The following is a 22959-nucleotide window of genomic DNA, read 5'->3' as shown; positions in this document are numbered from 1 at the left end:
TCCTTTCTAACAATAAAAATTACATTAAAAAGCCAATAGTAAGAGTTTAGGGATCTAAAAGACATCTGGAGAAACTATTTCCTTTCCTTGGGTTTATATACCAGTGGTGCCAAAAAGATGTACACACATGACTTGTATTCATCTTTTGTTATCAGTATATATTGAGCATTACAATTTTAATACAGGTTTTTCCTTTCTTAAAATGTGTATACATTTTTTTGGCACCCTCTGTATATTCACCTTTTAGGCAAGAGAGAGCTGTGATTAATTTCTAGGGGATGAGATTTCCAGTTTCATTGTCCATATGTACACAGAATTCTGTGAAGGTCAGAAAAAAATGGGAGAGAAGATCAAAAGATTTGATGTTGATTGGGAGAATTAAGAATGTGTGCTAACGATTGGTTCAGGGAACCACAATCTTATCACAAAACCACTAGATGGGGTGGTGGGAGGGGCATTTTCTTTCTCTTGAACACAGTCTGAGGTATTTAAAGACTCCACAGTCATGGAAACTCACGTCTACCTCCCTCAGAGGTACTGGCAGAGCTGAGAAGGCTGCTGTGGAATGTCATACCTCCCTGGACTCTCACCTACATTAGTGCCTAAGCAGGACGGGACCTTGCCAAACACTTCTCTGATCCAGTCCTGCTTAGGCACTAATGTAGGTGAGAAGTCAGTTTATTCTTTATCAGTTTACTCTTCAGAATGGGTTCCAAGGCAACAGTGTGATCAATGATGAGGTTTTCCTGTCTCTGTTTGTGGCCTGTCTTGGTGCTAAAGTCTATGGCAATACGAAATAGCATGGCCGCTTCCTGTAACACCTGCCCGAGTAAAAGAATGGGCTCCCTCAGTCTCAGCTGTCAGGGTTTAACCGAGCTCGTTTTACTGGGCTATTCTTATCATCCAGATGACAGAAACCTTCTGCGGTGATGTCTCTTTTATTCTCCTCCCTGGGTTCCGAAGGGAAGTCCTGGTCTGTAGCCAGTACTTGTCGGACAGTCATATTAACACGAGCAGTTTCCAAGTAGCTGGCACACACCTTCCAGTCCTCCACAGAACAGGGCTCCACCACCGAGTCTCTGGGGAGGACAGCTGGGAGAGGCGTCTCTAGGCAGCAAGGCAGGCTCTTGCCCTCGGGACTTGGAAGGACCTTTGGGACTGCGTGGTTCAACAGGCGGCTGGACCCAGACATGACCATGATGTCGCCGCTGTGCATAAACATGGCTGTTGGGGCTTCATCTCTTTTGAGGCCACCCAGGAGAAAGATGGCAGACTGTCCGAAGCTACAAAAAAATAAGTAAAACAATACGCAACAGTAAGTTTCTGCTACTAACCATGGTAACTGCATTATTTTCAAACTACAAACTGCATTATTTTTTTAATTCCAGCTCAACACTTGTTGCTCCCAAATCCTCCTTTTTAAACTGTGTTAAGATCCTTCTCTTTTGGTTTGTTGTCAACTGAGTGACTAATCCACGGTCTGCTACTTAAACTTATCATAACCCATAGGATTGCGGCAAAATAAAATATGAAGCAGTTAAATAAGCAAAATAAAAATTCAGTTTTAACATTACCTATGTAAGTTTTATTGATGCATCTCTAAGTCTTCCAATAAAATCACAGCAGTCCCCTTTTATCCGTGGTTTGCTTTCTGCAGTTTTAGTTACCCGTCCAAAAACATTAAAAATTCCAGAAATACACAATTCAATAAACAACCCATGAATTTGAGCTTGCAGGCGGTTCTGAGCAGTGTGATGAGATCTTCCACTGTCCTGCGCCATCCAGCCAGGACACGAATCATCCCTTTGTCTAGTGAATCCACGCCGTACGTGTTACCCGCCCATTAGTCACTTAGTGACCACCTCGGTTATCAGATTCACTGTCATAGTATCACCGTGCTGGTGTTCAAGACACACTCATTTTACCTAATAATGGCCCCAAACTGCAAGAGTAGTGACACCGGTAATTCAGATATGCCAAAGAGAAGCCTTTAAGTAAACTGGTGCAAGTCCCTTACTTAATAAGGAAAGAAAAAAATCATATACTGATGTTGCTAATGAATCTTCTATCTGTGAACTTGTGAAGACAAAGACATTTGTGCTAGTTCTGTGTAAGTTATGGCCACAGTGTGTGATAATGCTTAGTTAAGATGGGAAAGGCATTAAATTTGTGGGTGGAGGATGTGAACAGAAAACGTGTTCTGACTAATGGCAGAGCACTGCTGCAGAAAGCACTGAGCCTATAGGCAGACTTCAGCAAGGGGTCCCCTGAAATCAATGACCACATTCACATAAATTTTATTATAGTATGTTGTTAAAATTGGTCTATTTTATTATTAGTTATTGTTATCTCTTGCTGTGCCTAATTTATAAATTAATTTATAAATTTATTAATTTATAAATTTATAAACTTTATTATAGGTATGCATGTAGAGGAAAAAAACAGTATACACGGGGTTTGGTGTTATGTGTGGTTTCAGGTATACACTGGGGGTCTTGGAACATGTCCCCATGGGAAAGGGGGAGACTCCTGTATTTAAGTCCTTTACTGTATTTATCATTCCTCTTCACTTTACAGATAAGGCAATTAATAAAAGTTTCTGTTCAGGCACTTTTTTTGTCAGATACAGGTAGAGTACTTTGCACAAATTTGAACTTCTGCTTAGGGAGACGAGGAGAGGAAACTATGTAGGCTTTTGTGCTTTGCTCTTCTCTATTCCAAAACAGGTGCTCACTTTGCTGTATGGTCTTCCACTTGTCTACTCCACAGACAATACTGCTCATGACAAAGGCAGAGTCCATGCATCTTAAACAGAAATATTAACTATAATTTGGTCATTACTCTTAAAGGATTAGGCTAATTTTACTTATGAACATTGTTAAGATGCCTGGAAGTGAAAGATTATAGAATCCAGCCATTTTTTAAAGTTTAATGTTTTGTTTTAGTTTAAAAATGCTTTAGAAAATGGAGTAAGGTGATAAAAAGTAATCCAAAATCCCCAGAACTCACCTGAACGACAGCAGGGGTTTGGAGTGATCTAGTTCAGATCTGTCCACATGAATTCCCAGTGTGGAGTCTAATCGGTAGTAATTCAGGATACCTGCTTCGGCTCGGAAACCCTGAAATCCACAGGCAGCGGCTATTTGCTCTGAGAGGAAAGCCAGGTCAGAAGGGAAAGGTGTATAATGATCTGCTGAGTATTTCTTTAATAAAAGCAGGAAAAATAAGAAAAATAAACAATGATCTCAGGAAAACAGGAAAGTGTGGTATAAGATTAATTACCACTTAAAAATCATCTAACTTACATGTAGAATTAACATAGCATGATTTATCCATCCATTTTATGAGGCATCCAGTAATCTAATAATGAGCCATTCAAAATACTGAGCACCTATTATATGGCAGGCACTGCGCTATGCAGTGATGAATGAGACAAATTCCCCCTGCAGGGAGTCTACAGACGAAGCGATTACCACACCGCTCTCTAGTACACTTTAATCCCAAATGGGATACTTCTCTTAGGGTAAAAAGGCAACTCAAAACTGTCACTGCCAAGAGATGCCTAAGGAAACATAATGACTACATATCATGTGGCATCCTGGAACAGAAAAAGGACAGTTAAAGAAAATCTGACTGCGGTATGGACTTCACTATTATAACAACGCATTATTATTGGTTCACTAATGGAGACAAAGGTACCATACTAACATAAGATGTTAACAGGGAGAATTTGGGGTGGGGGATAAGGGAACTCTCTGTACTACATTTCAACTTCCCTGTAAATCTAAAACTATCCTAAAATACAAAGTTTATTTAAAAAAAAAAAAAAGTAGGGCAACGCAAATACTATTGCCAGGTTGGTTTTGGACCCCTCAGCCTGCAGCATGGTTTAGTGCCAATTTCACTGGTCAAGCTGATGGAATGACAAGCTCAAAACATCTGAATCAATACTGACTTATACCATGGTCAAGGCAGGACCTTAAAATGGAAGTAATTTTCAGCATTTCCCTGAACAACCTCTATTTTTAGCACCTAAGAATCACAAATATCTTTTTTCCCTTAAAAAAAAATCAAAGGCCAGAACACTCCCCCTCTCTACAAAACGGATACACTGCCCAAGACTGACAAGGCAGCAATCTCCTGTGCAGACGAGGTGCTGTGAGAGCCTGTAGCAGCCCGACATTCTTCCTTCGTCTTGGTACTCCCCTCTCACTTCTCCCTTTGCTCAATCAACCTCAAATCTGATTAGAAAACCCACTTTTGTCTTACATCTCCACTAGTGTTCTGATATAGTCTAGCTGAAGGAACAGAGTCGCAGCTCTGGAGAGAACGTATTTACTTTGGTTAGAAGTGAGCTTTAATATCAGGTTAAGGGAAGACTCTTCTGAAAAGTCTTTGATGGATGGCCAAAACTGTTTGGTTGGAATCTGTTTTATTTTTTTCTTCTCCTTTTCCTCAATTGCAAATGTGAGTTCCTATTTCATTTCTCAAAACTAAGGGTGTCGTCAGAGAACTTTAAGTTTTTTTTCCTCTACCATTTTAAGTTTCAGTTCTTCAGAAGATCAAACCACCCAGAGCTGCTATTTTAGTACCACACTGCCTCTGCTGTAATGAAATAATTACCTTTTTGGGCTATCAACCCTATCCAAGCTGTCTGTGCACTACTCTTCTTTCTAGTTCTCTTTCACTTTTCTCTCATTACTCATTCAGCATTTTTGATAATTTTCACTCCGTATTTTTCTTAGTAAATGAGGCTAACTTTGGGGTCATTGGGAAATAACAATGTCAACAATAAAAACAGTAAGCTAACATTTATTGTGTTAATGCATTTAACTGCTCAGAACAGGTAGGCACTGTTGTAATCACTACATAGGCATTAGTCAATTAATTCTCACAACTGACTTCTAAGGTAGGCACTCTCCTTATTGAAGGCAGAATTCAAATCCAGGCTGTCTAACCCAAAGAAAATCTCATGGTCATTTCCCCAAAAACAGATGTGTAGTTCACCATTAAATCAGTATCATTGAAAATAAGAATTATACCATGGATATTTTTGAGTAACACATCACTATTTTGAGCAGTTAATATATTTGTTAATAAACTTAGCTGACTGAAACTATAGAGGTTTTATTCATTTAATTATTATTTTTTAAACTATAGAGCTTTTAGAAAGTAACTTGTTAGAAGGAAGATAGTCTATACTAATGTTTTACTCAGTTTCCTCTCAGTATTAGTCTTTTTATTTGGTGGCAAACATCTCATTGAGACAAAAGGCATTGCACTGCCAGCAATCAAGGAGGCATTTTCTGAAGCAGAGAGGTCAGGAAAGAAGAGACTGTACCTCAAGAAAACATGGAACTTTGTGAACTGTAGGACATTCTTTCCCATCTCTCCCCTGCTCAGACCTCACACTACATAGCAGGCAAAGTATCTAGATCTTGTTCTTTTGTGAGTTAATGAGAACACCAGAAGTATATGGAGTTTCTTTTACTTCAGGCAGGTATTATGCAGAAAATAAATGCTCAACAAACACTAAACAATAATGGAAATGAAGGTTTTACTTCTCTTGAATGCAGTGAAGAAAAAATCTGTTATCTCTGAAACCTACTTAGAGAAACACTAATGACTTCCAATGAAATAACATAACCTATGAAGAAGAAATTTTCTCTTGATAAATTATCCATGCCTCTTGAGATACTGTATCAAGAGGATTTTAAGAGGTAACAAATAAAACAGATCCTCCCACAAATGGATAATATGATATTGTAAGCTTGGCCAGGAAGAAATCCCACTATGTGGGCACAAGCATAAAAATGGAGAACAATGGAATTAGCAAGAAAATTTGATACCTTACTGTCCCAGTTATAATGGTAGCCTAGGGTCACCCACCGTAGTTTCTCTAGTAAGCTTCGGGGTCTCCGTTTATTCACTTCTTTATACCTGCAAAGATTGGAGACAAATGAGGATTTATTCATCTCAAATAGCAGCAACAGCCCTTTCTATGGGCCCTGCAGCCTACGTTTGCTCTTCTATGATATAAGCTGCTAGCCAAGATCTCGATAGGGGAAATTAAAACAGATAAATGAGTTAACCAAGAATAAAGTAATACTAAAAACACATTAGCATTTCTAGTTTCTCGTCCTTGGTTCTAAATCCTCTGCTCAATGGGGCCCATTTTAAATGGCAAGTCTCCAGCATCTCGATAACGATAAAACAAGAACAACAACAGAAATGTCTTTACCTGTCCATGTTAAATGGGACCAAGAGCACAATGGGCAACTGAAAGTTTGGCTAACAGAGCATGCTCAATTTAATTTGCTAAAAGGGAGGTATGAGCAATCACAGTTATCACCATGTTTATAATGATGGTGGCTTCCTGGAATTGCAGGTTGGGGAAAGTTTGGCAAAATATTGTATATATCAATAACTGGGCAGACATGACTTCTCTAACCCTGTATACATAGCTTAGATAATTGAGGCTTAGCATACAATTAAGGACTTGTAATCGTAACACGGTTTCTGACATCCCACAGAAACCAGAGGTTTCTGTAAAATTGCCTTTCTGCAATTATCATCTTGTGTATCAAATCTATGGGATTAACTACTCTTTTTCTAAAGAGAAAGTTTGGGGCTGGCCAGTGGCTCAGGTGGTTGGAGCTCTGTGCTCCTAACTCCAAAGGCTGCCAGTTCAATTCCCACATGGGCCAGTGGGCTCTCAACCACAAGGTTGCCAGTTTGATTCCTCGACTCCCGCAAGGGATGGTGGGCTCTGCCCCCTGCAGCACGGCACCTTGAGCTGAGCTGCCGCTGAGCTCCCGAATGGCTCAGGTGATTGGAGCACGGGCTCTCAACCACAAGGTTGCCGGTTCGACTCCTTGACTCCCACAAGAGATGGTGGGCTGCGCCCCCTGCAACTAACAATGGCAACTGGACCTGGAGCTGAGCTGCGCCCTCCACAACTAAGACTGAAAGGACAACAACTTGACTTGCAAAAAGTCCTAGAAGTACACATTGTTCCCCAATTAAGTCCTGTTCTCCTTCCCCAATAAAATATTAAAAAAAAAGAGAAAGTTTGTTTGTTTGATTTACCTCTAAATATCTAAAAATACAAGAATGCTAGGCCTAATAATTTTATTTAGTTTAACCACTGCTGTTTAAAAAGGAAAAGAATAGATTACTTTAAGGAGTTTGTATTCTGACAGGAGCTGACAGGTAAGCATAAAGGAAATGAAGGGAAAATTCAAGGCAGTATAAAATCCAGAACTAAACTGAACAGCACAAGGCTCTGAGGGCCAGCAGACCTAAGAAAAAGGAGAGCTCCAAGTCAGCGATCTCATCAGTTAAGGCTTCATGGCCGAGTTGGGAGTCAAACACGACATTGAAGAACAGCTGGATTTAAACAGGGATGATGCAGTAGGCAATAAGGCCACAGCATGAGCAGAAGCAAAGGATTTATTAGAGGCTCACGCTGTAAGTGGCACTCATCTTGATGTTTGTCAGCGAGTTTACAGAGTAGATGCTATCTGTCCTCACAGAGTTTACATTCTAAGAAACACAGTGTGACACAGACATACATCAAGACCAGTAGCTAAAAGGAATAGAACAGATTTATTTAGGACAGCTGTGCAGAAGAGGTACAGCAGATCTGACTGCTGTCCTTTGAAAGGCCTGCCTACAAGGCTGGCCCTTGCAGCATCTGGAGCTTGGATTTTGCAGGCTCACAGCATTCCCAGAGCTGTAGTTCCCGGTGTACAGTGAACCGTCTGTACAAATCATACGGTTTATGTTGAGTACCTTCTTCCCTTCTGGGTGTCTGAAATTTGACGTGTGTCAGAGACGGCCTATGTAAAAGCCGGGCACTGCGCTTCCCTGGTAGACGACATTTCACACATCGTAACTCGCTGCTGGGGGAATTCAGCACATCTTGTGTGACTTCACTGGGGGAGCATCCTGGAAGCTTGAGCCTGGTTCTCTCTGGACTTTGCTATATGCTCCCTTTCCCTTTGCTAATTTTGCTTTGTATTCTTTCACTGTAATAAATCTTTTCCATGAGTACAACTACATGTTGAGTCCTGCGAGTCCTCCTGGGGAATCATTAAACTTGGTGTGGTCTTGGGGGACCGCTGGCACAACAGGAGATAGACAACGATTAATAATTTAGGGGAAGATATGTAGGCTTGGCCAGTGGCTGCAACTAGCTGATGTGAACAGTTATTAAGTATAATTGCCATTCATTAAATGTGTAAAAACTAAAAAAAAAAATGCAACGTAGTTATTAACACAACCTGAGTTCTACTAATGTTTCTTCAGCTATAGGTACAAATAAAAGATCTCCCCAACGTTCCCCTTGGGAGAACATATTCTATTTTAGTAGCCTTGAGACAGAAAAATAAGTATGACCTCTTATTTCTGGACTCATGAATTTTGTGGTTAACAGTAATAAGAATGTAGTTCCAGAGTTACATAACTACCCTACAGAGGTGATCCAGTCTACTTATTTCTCTTTCCAAGGTATTATTTGGTACCCAATTCCTTAAAGATAATCTCAAAGATAAGAGGAAATGCTGTTGAAGAAAAGGATGGTGATTTCATGGATACTGAAGTTATACGTCTTCAAGGAGGGAGAAAAGGAAGATGCTGAAGTCAGTAGTGTATAACTGGAATCTAGAACACAAGTAGATTGTGTCCTGAGTGTCTAGACAGCAAAGAGAAGAGCTGTGCAGAAAGCTTTTACAGACCTGTGTGGATCCCATCTAGTTTCTGCCACGTGGTTTTCAAACTTTAATGCTCCTCAGAATCACCTAGAGGACTTGTTAACTCACGGGGTGGGCCCAGTCCTGTAAGTAAATTCTGAGTCAGCAGGCCTAGACTCGGGTCAGGGAAGGTGCATTTCCAGTAAGTTCCCAAGTGACGCTGATGCTGCTGGCCCGGAGACCACCGCTTGAGAAACACTCTCTCGCTAAAATTAAACCAAAACACGTCCATCTCTTTCTAGCTCAGTAAGAGATTTTATTCTTGATGAAGAACCCATACTATTAGGTTGGTGCAAAAGTAATCGTGGTTTTGCAATTATTTTTAACCTTTTAAATCGCAATTACTTTTGTACCAACCTATTCTTATATCTAAACCAGACCGATCTAAAAAAATAAACAATGCAGCTCTGAAATAATTCAGAAAGTGATGGTATTGTATTTTAGACATTTGACAAGTCACCAACAAGCTGCTTTTCCATTAAAAGAGCCAGTCTACTGTTCTTCAAGAACAGAGAACACACTATTATAATTAACACAAGTTTATGGTATTAACAATAAAATTATCAAAATTACGGTAAGGACCAAGCATGAATAGAAGCATCCTATAATATACCATTATAAGTTAAGTTCCTTTTTCAGAAAACAAAAAGAACATCTCTTTTCTACCTTAACTATCTCATTATAGGAAAGGCTTTGGGCTTTACCTTCTATTATAAGGGGTATTGGTCCAGGATGTAAAAGAAGCCAGAAAAGAGTCTTACCTCCAAAAGCGTTAAGCCTAGACCTCGTAACAAAAAGAAAAAGCTTAAGGACTTGCTTAGTTAAATAGCTGTGATCATGCAGTGTCTGTGTCATTTTGAGAATTTTATATTTTTTGTGTAATATATTAGACCCAAGTAGATATGATTCCACCCCTCATTTCATATCCTCTTCTGAGAAATCAATTTCAATTCTTGCCTTGGTATAGGATTTCTGGAAGGAAAGTAGCAGTAATTGTCCTTCCAGATGTGAGAGCAGGACTGGCCAACACTAGACATTTCTTGTCTGCGTCCTACTTAGGGACACTTCTGGTCCCCATAGGCCTCTTGGGTAACAAAGATTCCCCCCCCCCAAAAAAAAATCACTCTTGAACATTGTGAATAATAGTGTAAGACCCACACCAAGTTTAACAGACTCCCAAATCATTTCTAAGCAGAAAATAGCGAGAAATTAATGAAGGGCATGGGCTGTTCTCTTTTTAAACCTGACTTGTCCAAAAGGAGACCAAGAAGGCTCAGTGCCCATGGAGCTGCCATCCACCCTAAGGAATGCAGGGAATATGTTGGCACCCAACCTAACTTGAAATCTTTATCTGATTATCCAAAGAATGTTTTCAAGCCAGTATGACCCTAAGTATTGGTGCTCACTGCAAACACAGCCACGCTTTTCTGCCTGCCCCTGCTGCTCCTCCAGGCACTAGCAGATGATGGACGGGTGGGCTCACCTTCTCCCCGGTCTGTGTGCCACACAGCAGTCTGCTCACTTTCTGACACAGGTAAGTGCTCTATGGAGGTGCTGGCATTTCTCTCAGCAATCATGTTCTATAGCACTGCTTTCAACCAAACCCGAACGGGGTGGAAACGAACTCCTGTCCTCGGCCTGCCCACTCTCTCTGCAGCAGGTAGGTTGCATGTCCTAATGAAGCATTGGTATGTTCTTTCTTGCCTCAAGGGACTTTAATGAATCATTGTGAAAGCAAAAGTACTCAATCAAGATAGAAAAAGTCTAAAGGTTGTTTACAATAAAAAAAAAAAAAACACCTTCAAAATCCTATTGCCAATGTTTGTTTTTTCAATCATTTTTAAAGACTTGGGAATCGCGTCTTTCATAACTCGGAAATTTCCCCTAATGACCATAGTTTTCTGTCCTCCCTTTCCTGGTCGCTCATTTCCATTAAACCGCAAGTTCCATCCCCTGTCCCCAGAACTCCATTTCTTCAGTATTTGAGTGCTTCCAACTTTGTTTTCTTTCTCACCCTGAATCCCCCAGCCAATTACTGGAAATGCACATCAAATTCAACCTTAACTGCTAACATCCTTTTGCTAGCTTGCACAGTCTTACCTAATCTTGTCCTTTCTGTTCTAAACCTTCACCATTCATCTCAAGTCCTTAGTCCTGCTCTTATTCCCTTCTGGGAAAATGAGAATAGACGCCCGATCAAATGATCCAGTGAATGATTTCAACTCTACTCCTCTACACCTCTAAACTTATCAAAATCTTTACCCTATCCTTCCCTCTGGGTTTCCCACTTCTTTCCACTAAGGCCAATTGTGGGGAAAATAGTTGGTCAAGTTTCCCTCCCACGCGGCCAGCTGCTGACCCTGACCCGCCCGCTGGGTCGATCAGGTGGGATGCCACGCAGGCGCACTCCACCCCAACTTGTAAATACCCTTATGTAAGCACCTATGACTGTGAACCACCTTTGTGTCGGAGGGATAGAAAAAGGGCCGGCCGCTTTTGCGGGGGACTAGTGGGGGGCGGTTGCCGAGCTGGGCTGCTGCGAAGCAGGCTGCTGTGAGTTATGAGGCTGCTGCTGGCTGCAGGTTGTAACCTGAGAATGTCCAGCTGCGTGCCGCAGTGAGAAACCCCTGGCTGTATCCCAGGAAGCCTGTGAATAAAGTATGTCTACTTTGCCTTCGGCTCCACGCATCTTCTTCCAGCTCCCCAAGGCGCAGCCACCTTACCTCTGGGACTCAACCACTGGGACACCAATTCTCCACCTATATTATCTCCCATTTCCCTGACATAGCCTCTGAGGCCTTTCTCCATCAATCATCTTTCATTTTCAATTCTTCCTCAGCACTTGTTTCTTCTTCTTGACCTTCAAAAATATTTAACACTTCCACATAATCCAGAAGAACAAAAATCATCTTCCCAACTTGACCTCTGACTCAAGTCTCCTGTCTATGTTCTGCTTCCGTCTGCCTTACATCTCTCTCCAGTTCCCTTCACAATCAAACCTTCCTAAAAGGACTCAGTATTTGCTACCCTCACTGCACTCGGACTTTTGCTAACACCTCTACCAAAACTCATTTCTTAGTTTCAATTAAGTGGTAATTGTCGAATCCTAGGCCTAATGACATGGTTGGCCCTTCTCCTATTCTGGAAACATCTTCCTGTCTTGGCTTTAATAGAACATTTTGCTTTGTTTTGTCACCCAAGGCTGACACCCTGCTTCCTAGGGCCAATGGCTTTCTTTTTTGTTTTCCAGATGACCGGATTCACTATACTAAATGCTATGATAGCATCATAACAAAGACTTAGAGTAGAAAGGGGAAAAGATTAATTCTGCTTCCACACTGAGAATATAGATATATAAAAAAAGCTTTCACGTATACAAAAATGGATACAAAGCATTTCATAAGCTAACGTATAGAATAGCTAAGTTGTTTTATTTAAATTTATTATTACCCCTTTACTTATTCTTTCTTTTTTTTTTTTCCCAAGTCAACTTGTTGTCGTTTCAATCTTAGTTGTGGAGGGTGCCATTCAGCTTCAAGTTGTCCTTTCAGTCTTAGTTGTGGAGGACGCAGCTCAGCTCCAGGTCCAGTTGCCGTTGCTAGTTGCAGGGGGCACAGCCTACCATCCCTTGCAGGAGTCGAACCAGACAACCTTGTGGTTGAGAGGACGCGCTCTAACCACCTGAGCCATCTGGGAGCTCAGCAGCAGCTCAGCTCAAGGTGCCGTGTTCAATCTTAGTTGCAGGGGGCACTGTCCACCACCCTTTGCGGGAGTCGAGGAATCGAACTGGCAACGTTGTGGTTGAGACAACACGCTCCAACCGACTGAGCCATCTGGGAGCTCAGTGGCAGCTCAGCTCAAGGTGCGATGTTGAACCTTATTTGCAGGGGGCACAGCCCACCACCCCTTGCAGGACTCAAGGAATTGAACTGGCAACCTTGTGGTTGAGAGCCCACTGGCCCATGTGGGAATCGAACCAGCAGCCTTCGGAGTTAGGAGCATGGAGCTCTAACCACCTGAGCCACCGGGCCGGCCTTTTCTTTCATTTTTGAATACATAATACATTCACAAAATTTATAAGGTACAAGAAAGTATCCACTAACTAATTAATTCCACAAATATTTAGTAACTACCATGCACTAAAGAATAAAAACTGGGCAAGGGGATAAGGAGTGAGAGGAAACAAGAGGACTGCTGTTAATTGAAGGATAAGGGAATCATTCCTCATAAGATGATATGAGAACAAAACCTAAAGGAAGCAAGCCATTGATTATCTAAAGGAAGAGCTTTCCTGGTAGAAGGATCAGCTTGTACAAGAATCTGAGCATGCTTGCTATGCTTTAGGAATAGCATGGAGGCCGGTATGGCTGGAGAAAAATAAATGAAAGGACCGGTAGGAGATGAGTTTGGAGAGGAGGTTGGGGGTCCCCCATATAGGCTATAGGCTTATATAGGCCCCCTATAGGCTTCATATAGGCCACGGTAAAGACTTCTGCTTTTATTCTAAGTGGGATGGGGTTGTATAACAAAGAATTTGACTGGCCTTTGTCCCGGGTTCTTGGGAGAGAGCTTTTAAACCCTTGGTAGTCAGACGTGTCTTTGTTATTCACTGTGGGCCCTAGGATCACACCTGAGTTTAATGCTAAAATGACTCATGATGTGAGCTTGTCAAGCTAGAAAGACCAACCATGTGATTAGAGGATTGAGCTTTTGAGTCAAGTGATATTAGCAAGACCTCAGGAGACAGGTGGGAGGCTAGAAACTTAGTTCAATTATGTGACTAATGATTCAGTCAATCATGCTTAATAAAAACTCTCCACACCAAGGCCCGGGAGAGCTTCCTGGGAGGACAACACATCCTGATTCCATGGGAAGAAGACATGGAAGTGTTGCATTAGGGACGCTCCTAGACATCACCCCATGTGTCTCTTCAGCGGTTGGTCCTGATTTGTAACCTTTATAATAAAACTGTAATCATAAGTGTTAATGCTTTCTTGATTTGTGAATGGATCCAGTGAGTTACTGGACCTGAGGGAGTCATGGGAACTTCCCTAAATTTGTAACCAGTTGGTCAGAAGTGTGGGTACCTGGGGATCTCCCAAACTTGTGGCTGGAGTCTGAAATGTGGATAGTTTGGTTGGGGTCCAGGCCCTTAGCTTGTGATGTCTGTGTTGACTCTGGATGGTTTGCATCAGAACAGAACTGCGATACTGAAGGTGAGAACCTATGAGAGGTGACATGGTTTCTACCCTCTATGTAGAAAACAGACTGAAGAAGCACAAGAACAGACACAGGGAGACTGGTTAGGAGGCAAATGCAGTAAACTACGGTGGCTTAGATTAAGGTGGTTGTGATGAAGATGCTGAAAAACGATTTTATTTACTATGACTGTAGACCCTACTATATTTGCTAGAGGGTTGGATTTAAAAATTTGTAATGGCTGCATAATGGCTGCTTTCTACTACTTGGGTATGTCATGCCTGATTTATCTGATCTACTGTCGACAGATACCTAGGTTGTTCCTCATTCTTTTTCCCTGATCCAATGTTGCAATCAAGATGCTTATACCTAACTATTACACTCTTTTGCAAGAATCTCTAGCTACACTATTCACTGACAATAAACTCTGAACAAAACATAGAACTGAGGTGTTCTAATTTTGTGAACAGACCTATTTTTGCTTCTCAGTTCAAGTATTTCTTCTTCCATGACCACAGAAACCTAGAAAGTTAAAATTGAAAGGACCCTCAGAGTTCATCTAGTTCAGTGGTTCTCCACGCGGATGTTACGGTAGATAGTTGGAATTTCCAGGGAAATCTTTTTGAACTACAGACCCGCTCCCTTTCTGATATGCTCTGGAAATGTGGGGAAAGCTGGCATATACTACTGTCCAGATGGCATGTACTCTAACTGACCATGATTCAGCCACCTTGAATAGCCTATTCAGTCCAACCCCTTTGTTTCCCAGACAAGGAAACTGAACCACGTATCACGCAGTGACAGAAGGAGAGTTTGGGCCCAAAGCGATTTTCAGTGCTGCCAGCAATATCTGAGCATATCGATTTCTTCCAACCCTTGACAACAGAAAGGTACGACCATCAGATCTTTAATTTTTGATAATTTATTAGGCAAAAAAGTATCTCACCATTGTTTACTGGATTATTTATTAAAGAGATTCATCTAACCTATCTTACAAGATGATAACTGGGATTTCTGCCAAGTCATCAGAAGGGAAAAAATCAATTACTTGAAAACACAGGCTGGTTTAAAAACAAACTCTAAGTTCTCTTTGACTAATTTCACTAAACCATGATCTTCCTTTACTTTGCTCAGTTCTAAAGAAGGCACTACTGAAAGCTAAAGAACAGGATTTTCCTCACTGCTCCCACCTATACCATAACCTACAGACCAAGAAGACTTTAAGGGAAAACCAATTGATTTTATTTTTCCTTTCCCCTTTCAGCTTACGAAAATCTTCTATTTCCCCCGTTAGAACAAGCATGACAGTTTCTGAAAGCTGCAGCATTCGAGTCACTGAGTGCAATGAGAACACACAAGGCTGGTGTAAAGGCTTCAAGAGGCTGTTCTATGGATTTCTCACACACTACCTTACTCAATCCTCACACTATCAAATGAGGAAAGGACCACTATCAGACACAGAAAGGTCAAGGTTAAGAAACTTGCTCACGTTTACACAGCCCTTAAATGGCAGAGCCAGAATTTGAACCCAGGCCCTGTGACTGTAAAATGAGTGCTCTACATATCATTAAACCCTTTCCAGTCTGGCCCTAACCTACCTTTCTGGCTTAATCTCCTGTCAAATCTACCCCTGACTTCCAGGAAGCTTTTCCATAATCCACTTCCCATCTAGTCACCTGAATGACCATATCCATCACGTCGTATAAAGTCTATCCTGGTACCTGCCAAGTTGTATTTAATTATATGGTTATATGTCTCTGTCCTTGACTAACCTACAATTCCTGGATGGCAGGAACTGTGTCTTATCGTGTTTCCCCAAAAAGAAGACCTAGCCGGACAATCAGCTCTAATGCGTCTTTTGGAGGAAAACTTAATGTAAGACCCAGTCTCACATTATATTATATAAGACCCGGTCTTATTTTGCTATAATATAAGACCGGGTCTTATATTAATTTTTGCTCCAAAAGACGCATTTGAGCTGATTGTCCGGCTAGGTCTTCTTTTCGGGGAAACATGGTATCCATCTTTGAATCTCTGATACTCAAACACAGTATCTGACACATCGTATCAGAAACCCAATGGTTATTTGTTGAATAAACACATGAATGCCCACACCCTGTGCTCCTATCTCACAGAACAAACAATTCACTCTGTCTTAAATGTTACTTCTTTGTTCAGGCTGCTTTCTCTACCCAAAAGAGCCTTCTTGCTTTTCTAACTGGCAAACTCCTAATCATTTTAAAGACCTAGTTTAAATGACAGAGAAAAAAAGATAATGGACTTAACTGAAAAACCATTTTTCTTCTTTGACACCTCCTTCCTGCCTAGAAGAACTGTTTCTTCCTCTGGCCCCCGCAGCATTTTTCTTGCTGAGCTCTATTACAATTATTTCTGATGATACTGAGTTCCTGCCACAGACTATGCACTCCTGAGTGCAGGGCCAGTGTCCTACTTATCTTTGTAACTCCACTGCTTGGCTTCGTGCCTGGTACACAACTGACCCACAAATACCTGTGGAATGAATGAATGTTTAAACAACATTGAGGTACAGACATTAGTTCTCATGAAGAACAACTGTCCTACCATAAAGCAGCTAGTAGCATTGACTTCATCTAGGAGAGCAGAAGTAAAGAGCTTTCAGGGCTACTTTTTGCCACACGTCTTCAAAGGAACTCACTTTAAGTAGAAAAAAGGACTGAAGCTCAATGAAAATGTATCCTGATGATTAATGAGGATGAGCTTGATATCTAAGCCATGATAACCAAATCTTTAAAATGGATCTCAATTTAATATAACTGTCAAAGCATCCGTCTAAATGTTCCTGGGGGAAAGAATATAATTGTGCTGCATTTGTGTGGAAATGAGGGAAAAACAAACAGGTCAGGTACTTTCACTGCATTGTGATAGTGACCCGAACAGAATACTAACATTTTCTTGTGATTGACAAAACCTACCTCAGAAACTCTTTGCTCTGTTCCCATAGATCTCGGGTCTCTTCTTTAGCCATGTGTTTGTCCAGGTTACATACATTAGGTTTCTGGGAATATAACTTAAGGCACTGCTTCACCCAGTGCCACTGGTAACCTGGGAGGAAGGGATTTGGGATGAAAATAAATCCTATACAAAAGATGGGTGGGGAAAAAAAGGAGAGGAGGAAATTCTCCATCAGTTATTCAGGTAATTTATTTCTGCTGACATCCTTATACCCACTACTTTATTATTTACTCCCCATCTCCTTTTGCTCATGCTTCTAGTGGCTTCCACAATTATAAACAAATGTTCTCATTCCTATCCTTCAATTTTAAAGGAAGAGAATTCCTTTAAGTTAATAAAAAGTTTAACTTTTGATGAACATTAGACTCTACCACTATGCAAATATCTCTGGCTTTTTGAGTTACTCTCAAGAGAAAGAAATATTCCACCACCATCAATTGTGTTACCCCAAAGCAAACTTTAGAATTGAAATTGCCAAAAGTCACCCCTCAAATTTTCACCAGGTGTCATCTTTTAAAGAGGTGGTAGCTGCTTCCTACAATCAGTATGTTTGTGATAACCTCAGTGTTCCCTTTTTGCCTTTTCTGTTTTCTATTTTCTGGCTAACGACTCTTTAAATTTTCTCAGTCAAAATAATTGGTGTGAGTTCTGCCTCCCGCCTGACGTACCAGGGAAGGAAGATGGTGTGTACATCTGCTCAGTATGGCATGATGCCAATACCTACAACATGTGTGTTGAAAAGATCCCGTGACCTTGAGCGTAATCTAACCTCATTTTTCTCCTTTGTAAAACAGGAATAACAATACTTAACTGGAATCCTATGCACAGTAATGATTAATTCATCAAACATTCAACAAACATACACTATGTACTTTCTTAGGATTTAGAGATAATGAGATGAAAAACTTTGTCCTTAATGCAGTACCTGGAGAAAGGACAGTAGAGACAGTTATACAGATGATGTCTTTTAAAAGCCTGGCTATGAAAGGAAACAAGGGCTGAAGAGCAGTCAAAGAAGAATAAAGAAGTAAGGAGCGAGTTTATGGTAGGGTTTAAAAATACCTAAGCATGCTTACAGATTATGAGGAAAGAGCCAGCGGAGAGGAACTGGTTGAAATAGAAAGAGAGAAAGGAATAGAACAAGGTCTTGAACGCTGGAAGAGGTGAAAGGAGGTAGGATCAAAAAGGGGAAGGGGCTGGCTTTAAATGGAAGGAACTCCTAAAATGGGAGGATAGAAATGAGAACGTTTGCTTCTAAGTGTGGAGGCCACTTTTACATTTCACGTATCCATAAAATTCTCCAAATAACTCAGGACAGTGACAGGACTGTAAATATTTTGAAAGAAAAAAAAGATATGAAAAACTCTAACCACCTACCATCTGCTATCACCATTAATTCACAAAATAAAGATTAATACACCAAAAATATTAGATTAAAGGAAGAATACTTCTGATGTAGTCCATGCTTGATACTGACAGGACATTTAATCACTTTTTAGACAGTTCATTCCAGACAACTGTTGTCTTCCTTTGACTGAGTTAAAATTTGCCTCTTTTTAATTTTCATGCAGTAGCCTTAGGTTCTGACACACAGAGCCACCTGTTTTTAATTCTTCTTGATAAATACTTCTAACTTTACAGCTAACATTTATGGATTTTCAGTAAGTGCCAGGCACTCACCTAGTAAGTGCTCTACATATGTACTCATATTGAATTCTCAGAATAATCTTATGAAGGGTGGGTACTATTTTTATACACATTTTATGTCTGAGGAAACTGAGGCCAACACAGATTAAGAAACTTGCCCAGGGTCATATAATAGTAGAGCGCAGAGCCAGGACTCAGGTAGCCTGGTGTCAGAACCTGGGTCTTAACCACTAGTATGCACTGTTTCCCCTCCCTTTTTCTGTACAACTTTTCAGATGTTTGATACTCTCAGGATCCCCCACCAAATCTACTCTTCCCCAGTCTCGGTTTCTGGTCTTCAGACCCATCACATTCTTGCTGACTCTTGTAGAACCAGGCTGTGCTGTGCTAAGGCTCCAGGATCCAAAAGTAAACACCGTCCTTCCAATCAGTCAGAGTAAAAGGAGACTGTCATCTCCCATGTTTTGGACATTATACTTCTATTAAATGTTGCTTACCATGGTAGGGAAGACAGAATAAAGCCTCTAGGGACACAGTGAGGTATCAACTCAAAGATGTGTTTAAATCCTAGAAAACCTCAAAAAGCAAGGACACCAATTTGGACAATAGAAAACCAAAGTGAGGTTGATAACTTAGTAGTATGAACAATCTGTGAAGAGAGGAAAGCACAACAACAGAGAAGCAAGGCCTTGAAAACAGGAGCTAGGCCTGAAAGGTAAAGGGCAGACTTCATGAACAAAAAGTGATTAAAAGACTGCTGCTGATGCATTCTCTTCATTTACCCAAACTCATGGAGAGCAATGCTTTTGCATAGAAAAGTCATCATTCAACTGCTTCCTTTGCAACTTCAGTCATAAGACTTAAGTCTTTAGTTCTTTAATACAGAACTAAAGTGCACGAGGCTTTTTATAGGAAGTATTAAAGCTGTTACACCTTCCCATGCTATTATAAACACTTCAGTGGTCATAACGTATTAAGAGCTGTAACACAGACCTGGCCCTTAGCACAACAAAAATTAGTATTTCTATTTGGAGTATCTCCTGCTTTTAATCCATATTTGAAATCACACATGCAATGTTAACTTTATGTCCTCTAGAAAGAAACAGGATGACAAGTATAAGATTATTTGGCCAAATAAGGCATTTCCATTATTTTCTAAATAACATCTTATGAAAATATTAATAATATTTTAAAGTATGTATTTTAAATATTAAATGTTAAAATATTTTATGTTAATAATATTAAATAATTACAATGGCCCCATGATCCTAAAAAAAGTTAGTGACATTACCCACTCTTCATTATCTTAATTTATCTGTAAAGTGAGTTACCCAGCATCACGAAAATTCAAAAATTCTAGAGTATTTAGTCTGTTAGGACTTCAGATCTCATTAACTATAATTCTTTTTTCAAAGGTTCCACCTTGATAGCAATAATTTTTAAGTTGCTGTTACGCCATTCGAGAATGTAGGAATTTTGTGCCTGGAGTGACCATTATGAATGATTCTATCACCCTAAACGGTTCTTCTGCCACAGTAGATGTTCGGAGAGTTGTGGCAGGGAGCCCGGAGTCAATGTCCTGGTTTTGGACTCATACCTGCTGTGTCACTTTCTGCAATATAAGCAGGTACTACTAACTCCTGTTCTATCCTTTGGGATGCTCAATAAATCTAAATCTTAGATGAAGCAGAAGTTAGGGGGGGTTTGGGAGTGGAACACACATTTCTGTCTATGTACTAGCTTACAGTTCCTCCTGTGAAATTAGAGGAATGACTGATTTCGTTCTCAAGGTCAGCGGCACTCACCAGGATAGCCTTCCAGCCCATAGGCTCGCCACTTGCTGACGGGTTGAAGTCCTGCTCTGTGTGCGTCGTGGTCACTGACTGAAGACACACTTAGCTGAGATACAATCACCTGACAGAAAGGAAACAGAAGTCAGAGGGCTAAAGCTATTTTACATGTCAATTCTGAGAACCTCAAACCTCTAAAGACATGCCTGGTATGGGGCAAAGTTAGGAGTCATAAGTCTGGGGTCCTAAACTTAGTTCCAGAACTTACTTGCTATAAGACCTAGATAAGTCACTTAACTTCTTAGAGCCTCAATTTCCTCATCTATATACGAACAAAAACTAGAGAGCTATATAAAATTAACATAAGTAGTAGTGAGAAGCAGGCTGATTCTGGCCTTTGAGACTTTTTCCTGACACCACATCTCTGTGATTTCTTATTAGACACTGATCATGACAGGTGTTTGGTGTTCTGGAATATCCTGAGTCACAATGCTCTTTACTTTGGTTAGGGCTAATAATGCTTTGGAGGCACTTGTATACAGTTGGTGTTTAAACAGAGGTATGAGGAATACCAAGATGGGGGAGGGTGAGAGAATGGAAAGAGAGAGCTCTAACCATACAGAAAAGAATGTACCAATAAAACACTGGGAACCCTGTTGGCTAAAGTACAATATTTGCTCTATTTTAGACGAAATTTCAAACTGAAACTCAGAACTTTTTGCCTTTGTTAATTAATTAGGAATTAAGTTTTTCAGGAACTCACGAAGTTTTCTTTGCATGTAAGAGCATCTTATGGATGGTTCATTAAATTGGTTAAGAGAGCCAACATACAGTCACTAAAGCAAGGACATTTAGGAAAAAAACTTTATTCTTCCATGAATAATAAACTTAGAGTCTGGCTTGCCATTGAACATCAAATGTTCTCTTCCAAAGACATATGATCTCTTATCCTATTAACCTTGCCAAGTGTGAAGATTTCCACACAAAATATCAGTAAGTGGCTGGTGCATAACCAGTCTATTTAATAAAATAGCTAGCTGGAAGTCTCTGAAAGTCCTGACCAAGCTAACTTATCCAGGTACCTAGGAGCTGATATAATGTTTTTTAAACATTTTATGATTATTTCTTAAATAGACCATACTTAATATTGCACTAATTCAGCAACACGCTCAGATCTGAAGTTTGTGGACCTAATCTATCATATGCTAAACTGAACCAAACTCTGAGCTTTTAAAGTTTTTCTGTTGCCTCCCTTGCTAAACTGTTGCCATCACTTTCTCCACTGCTCTCACCAGGTGTCTTGTAATAGTAACTTTTTTCTTTGCTAATTTGCTACTTTCCATCTGTTTTGAGCTGGGGAACTAAATACTCAAGTTTTTATGTTTTCAATAGTGTATTTACTGAGTGCTCACTTACTGTGCTAGATACAATGTCCCTTTCTCAGGTGGCTTACATTTTCAAAGTATGTAAGTATTACGGTAAAATATGGGCAAAAGGAGCTGAAGGAGAATCTGAGACTCTCCCATGAGTCAAGTATATTATTCTTGCGGTGCAGATTTTCTGCATGTTATTTTGACAACTCTAAGACCGTTTCTGCAAAAAATGAAGTTTTTAAGAAGCTGAGTTCTAGACAAATACGGTGTTATCACAGCATTCCAACTTTATTGAGAGCTAGGTATTACTAAGCTGGAAAGAATGCCTCATGCAGCCATCTGTGGACAATACCATGGACAAATTAAGTGCCAAGTGTCCTCAGTGTTAGAGTGATTGTAAAGAAAATGTACTTTACACTATGGCTGTGATTCTCCCTGCCCCACCTCATGTTACTTTTCTTAATTTTCATGGGGAAAGACAGAAATAATGCATGATGCTTGGATTCGTTTGCCCTCTACTTTCAACTTGTAGAGATTATCTCAATCTTTCAATGTCCTCTTTCAAGAAGGCCCAGAGAAGACAGGGACCAGCTTTATGGACAAAGGCTTAACCAACAACATCGATCTCTACTGGTTCTGGGATTACTCAGGTAGTTGGTTTTTCAAGCTTCAGAGCTTGAAACGTCTATGTTAGATCATTTGGATTTTCACATAAGTTGAAGTAGAAATGCAAATGGGCAGTTAATGGAAAGAATAAATTCCAATTCTCAGACGTTTTTGACCGTGGGTGCAGCCACGAATGGCCGCACGGAAAAAGGGGCACCAGAGCTCCTCATCGCCAAAGTTCGTGGGCAGTTCAACTCCGCGCCCACGGAGGACGAGGATCGCTCAATATCAGTCTGGAAGCGAGAAGAGGTGAGGAGGACAATGAAAGCCCTCCAAAAAGCCAGGCAGATTTCGGGGGGTGAGGGGGCGCCGCTCCTCTCTCCGTACCTTGTGGGCACCGGGCCCCGTGCCGCGAGCAGCGTGGGCCGCCGAGAAGTCGATGACCCCTCCCAGGTCTGGGGTCCCGGGGCGGCTCTGCCGGTAGAAGCGGAAAAGTTTCCGAAAGGCGTCCTCCCCCGGCTCTGTCGCCAGCGTAGCCACAGAGCCCACGGCCGCCGCCATCTTCCCCATTTCGCCGCCCGGTCTCCTCTGACCCGG

General features: G+C 40.9%; 1 protein-coding gene across 2 annotated transcripts; it reads right to left on the bottom strand.

Moving 5' to 3' along the window:
• Positions 1-616: 616 nt before the first annotated feature.
• On the bottom strand, positions 617-22937 carry ALKBH1 (alkB homolog 1, histone H2A dioxygenase). 2 transcript variants are annotated; one of them, XM_033109034.1, is made up of 6 exons: positions 22750-22937; positions 20399-20507; positions 16907-17036; positions 5850-5940; positions 3010-3203; positions 617-1283 (listed from the first exon to the last, which is right to left on the bottom strand). In XM_033109034.1, exons 1-6 carry the CDS (start codon positions 22930-22932, stop codon positions 854-856), a joined length of 1137 nt encoding a protein of 378 aa, XP_032964925.1. In that variant the 5' UTR covers positions 22933-22937; the 3' UTR covers positions 617-853. The 2 variants fall into 2 exon arrangements, with proteins under 2 accessions (XP_032964925.1, XP_032964923.1); XM_033109032.1 differs by having other exon boundaries at positions 619-1283; positions 16907-17069.
• Positions 22938-22959: the final 22 nt, after the last annotated feature.

This window comes from Rhinolophus ferrumequinum, chromosome 6, assembly GCF_004115265.2.
Source record: "Rhinolophus ferrumequinum isolate MPI-CBG mRhiFer1 chromosome 6, mRhiFer1_v1.p, whole genome shotgun sequence".
Classification (NCBI taxonomy): domain Eukaryota; kingdom Metazoa; phylum Chordata; class Mammalia; order Chiroptera; family Rhinolophidae; genus Rhinolophus; species Rhinolophus ferrumequinum.
Note: the sequence above shows the minus strand (reverse complement) of the source record. Positions and strands in the feature narration are given on the sequence as shown.

Bases quoted from the DNA above. Each gene is read 5' to 3' on its own strand.
- ALKBH1 (XM_033109032.1), bottom strand. From the start codon at position 22,932: ATGGGGAAGATGGCGGCGGCCGTGGGCTCTGTGGCTACGCTGGCGACA. The intron at 17,070-20,398 runs GTGAGTGCCGCT...TCTTTTGTATAG, and splicing joins TGGGCTGGAAGGCTATCCTG to GATTTATTTTCATCCCAAAT. The intron at 3,204-5,849 runs GTATCAAATTTT...CTTTTATTAAAG, and splicing joins ATTATAACTGGGACAGTAAG to AAATACTCAGCAGATCATTA.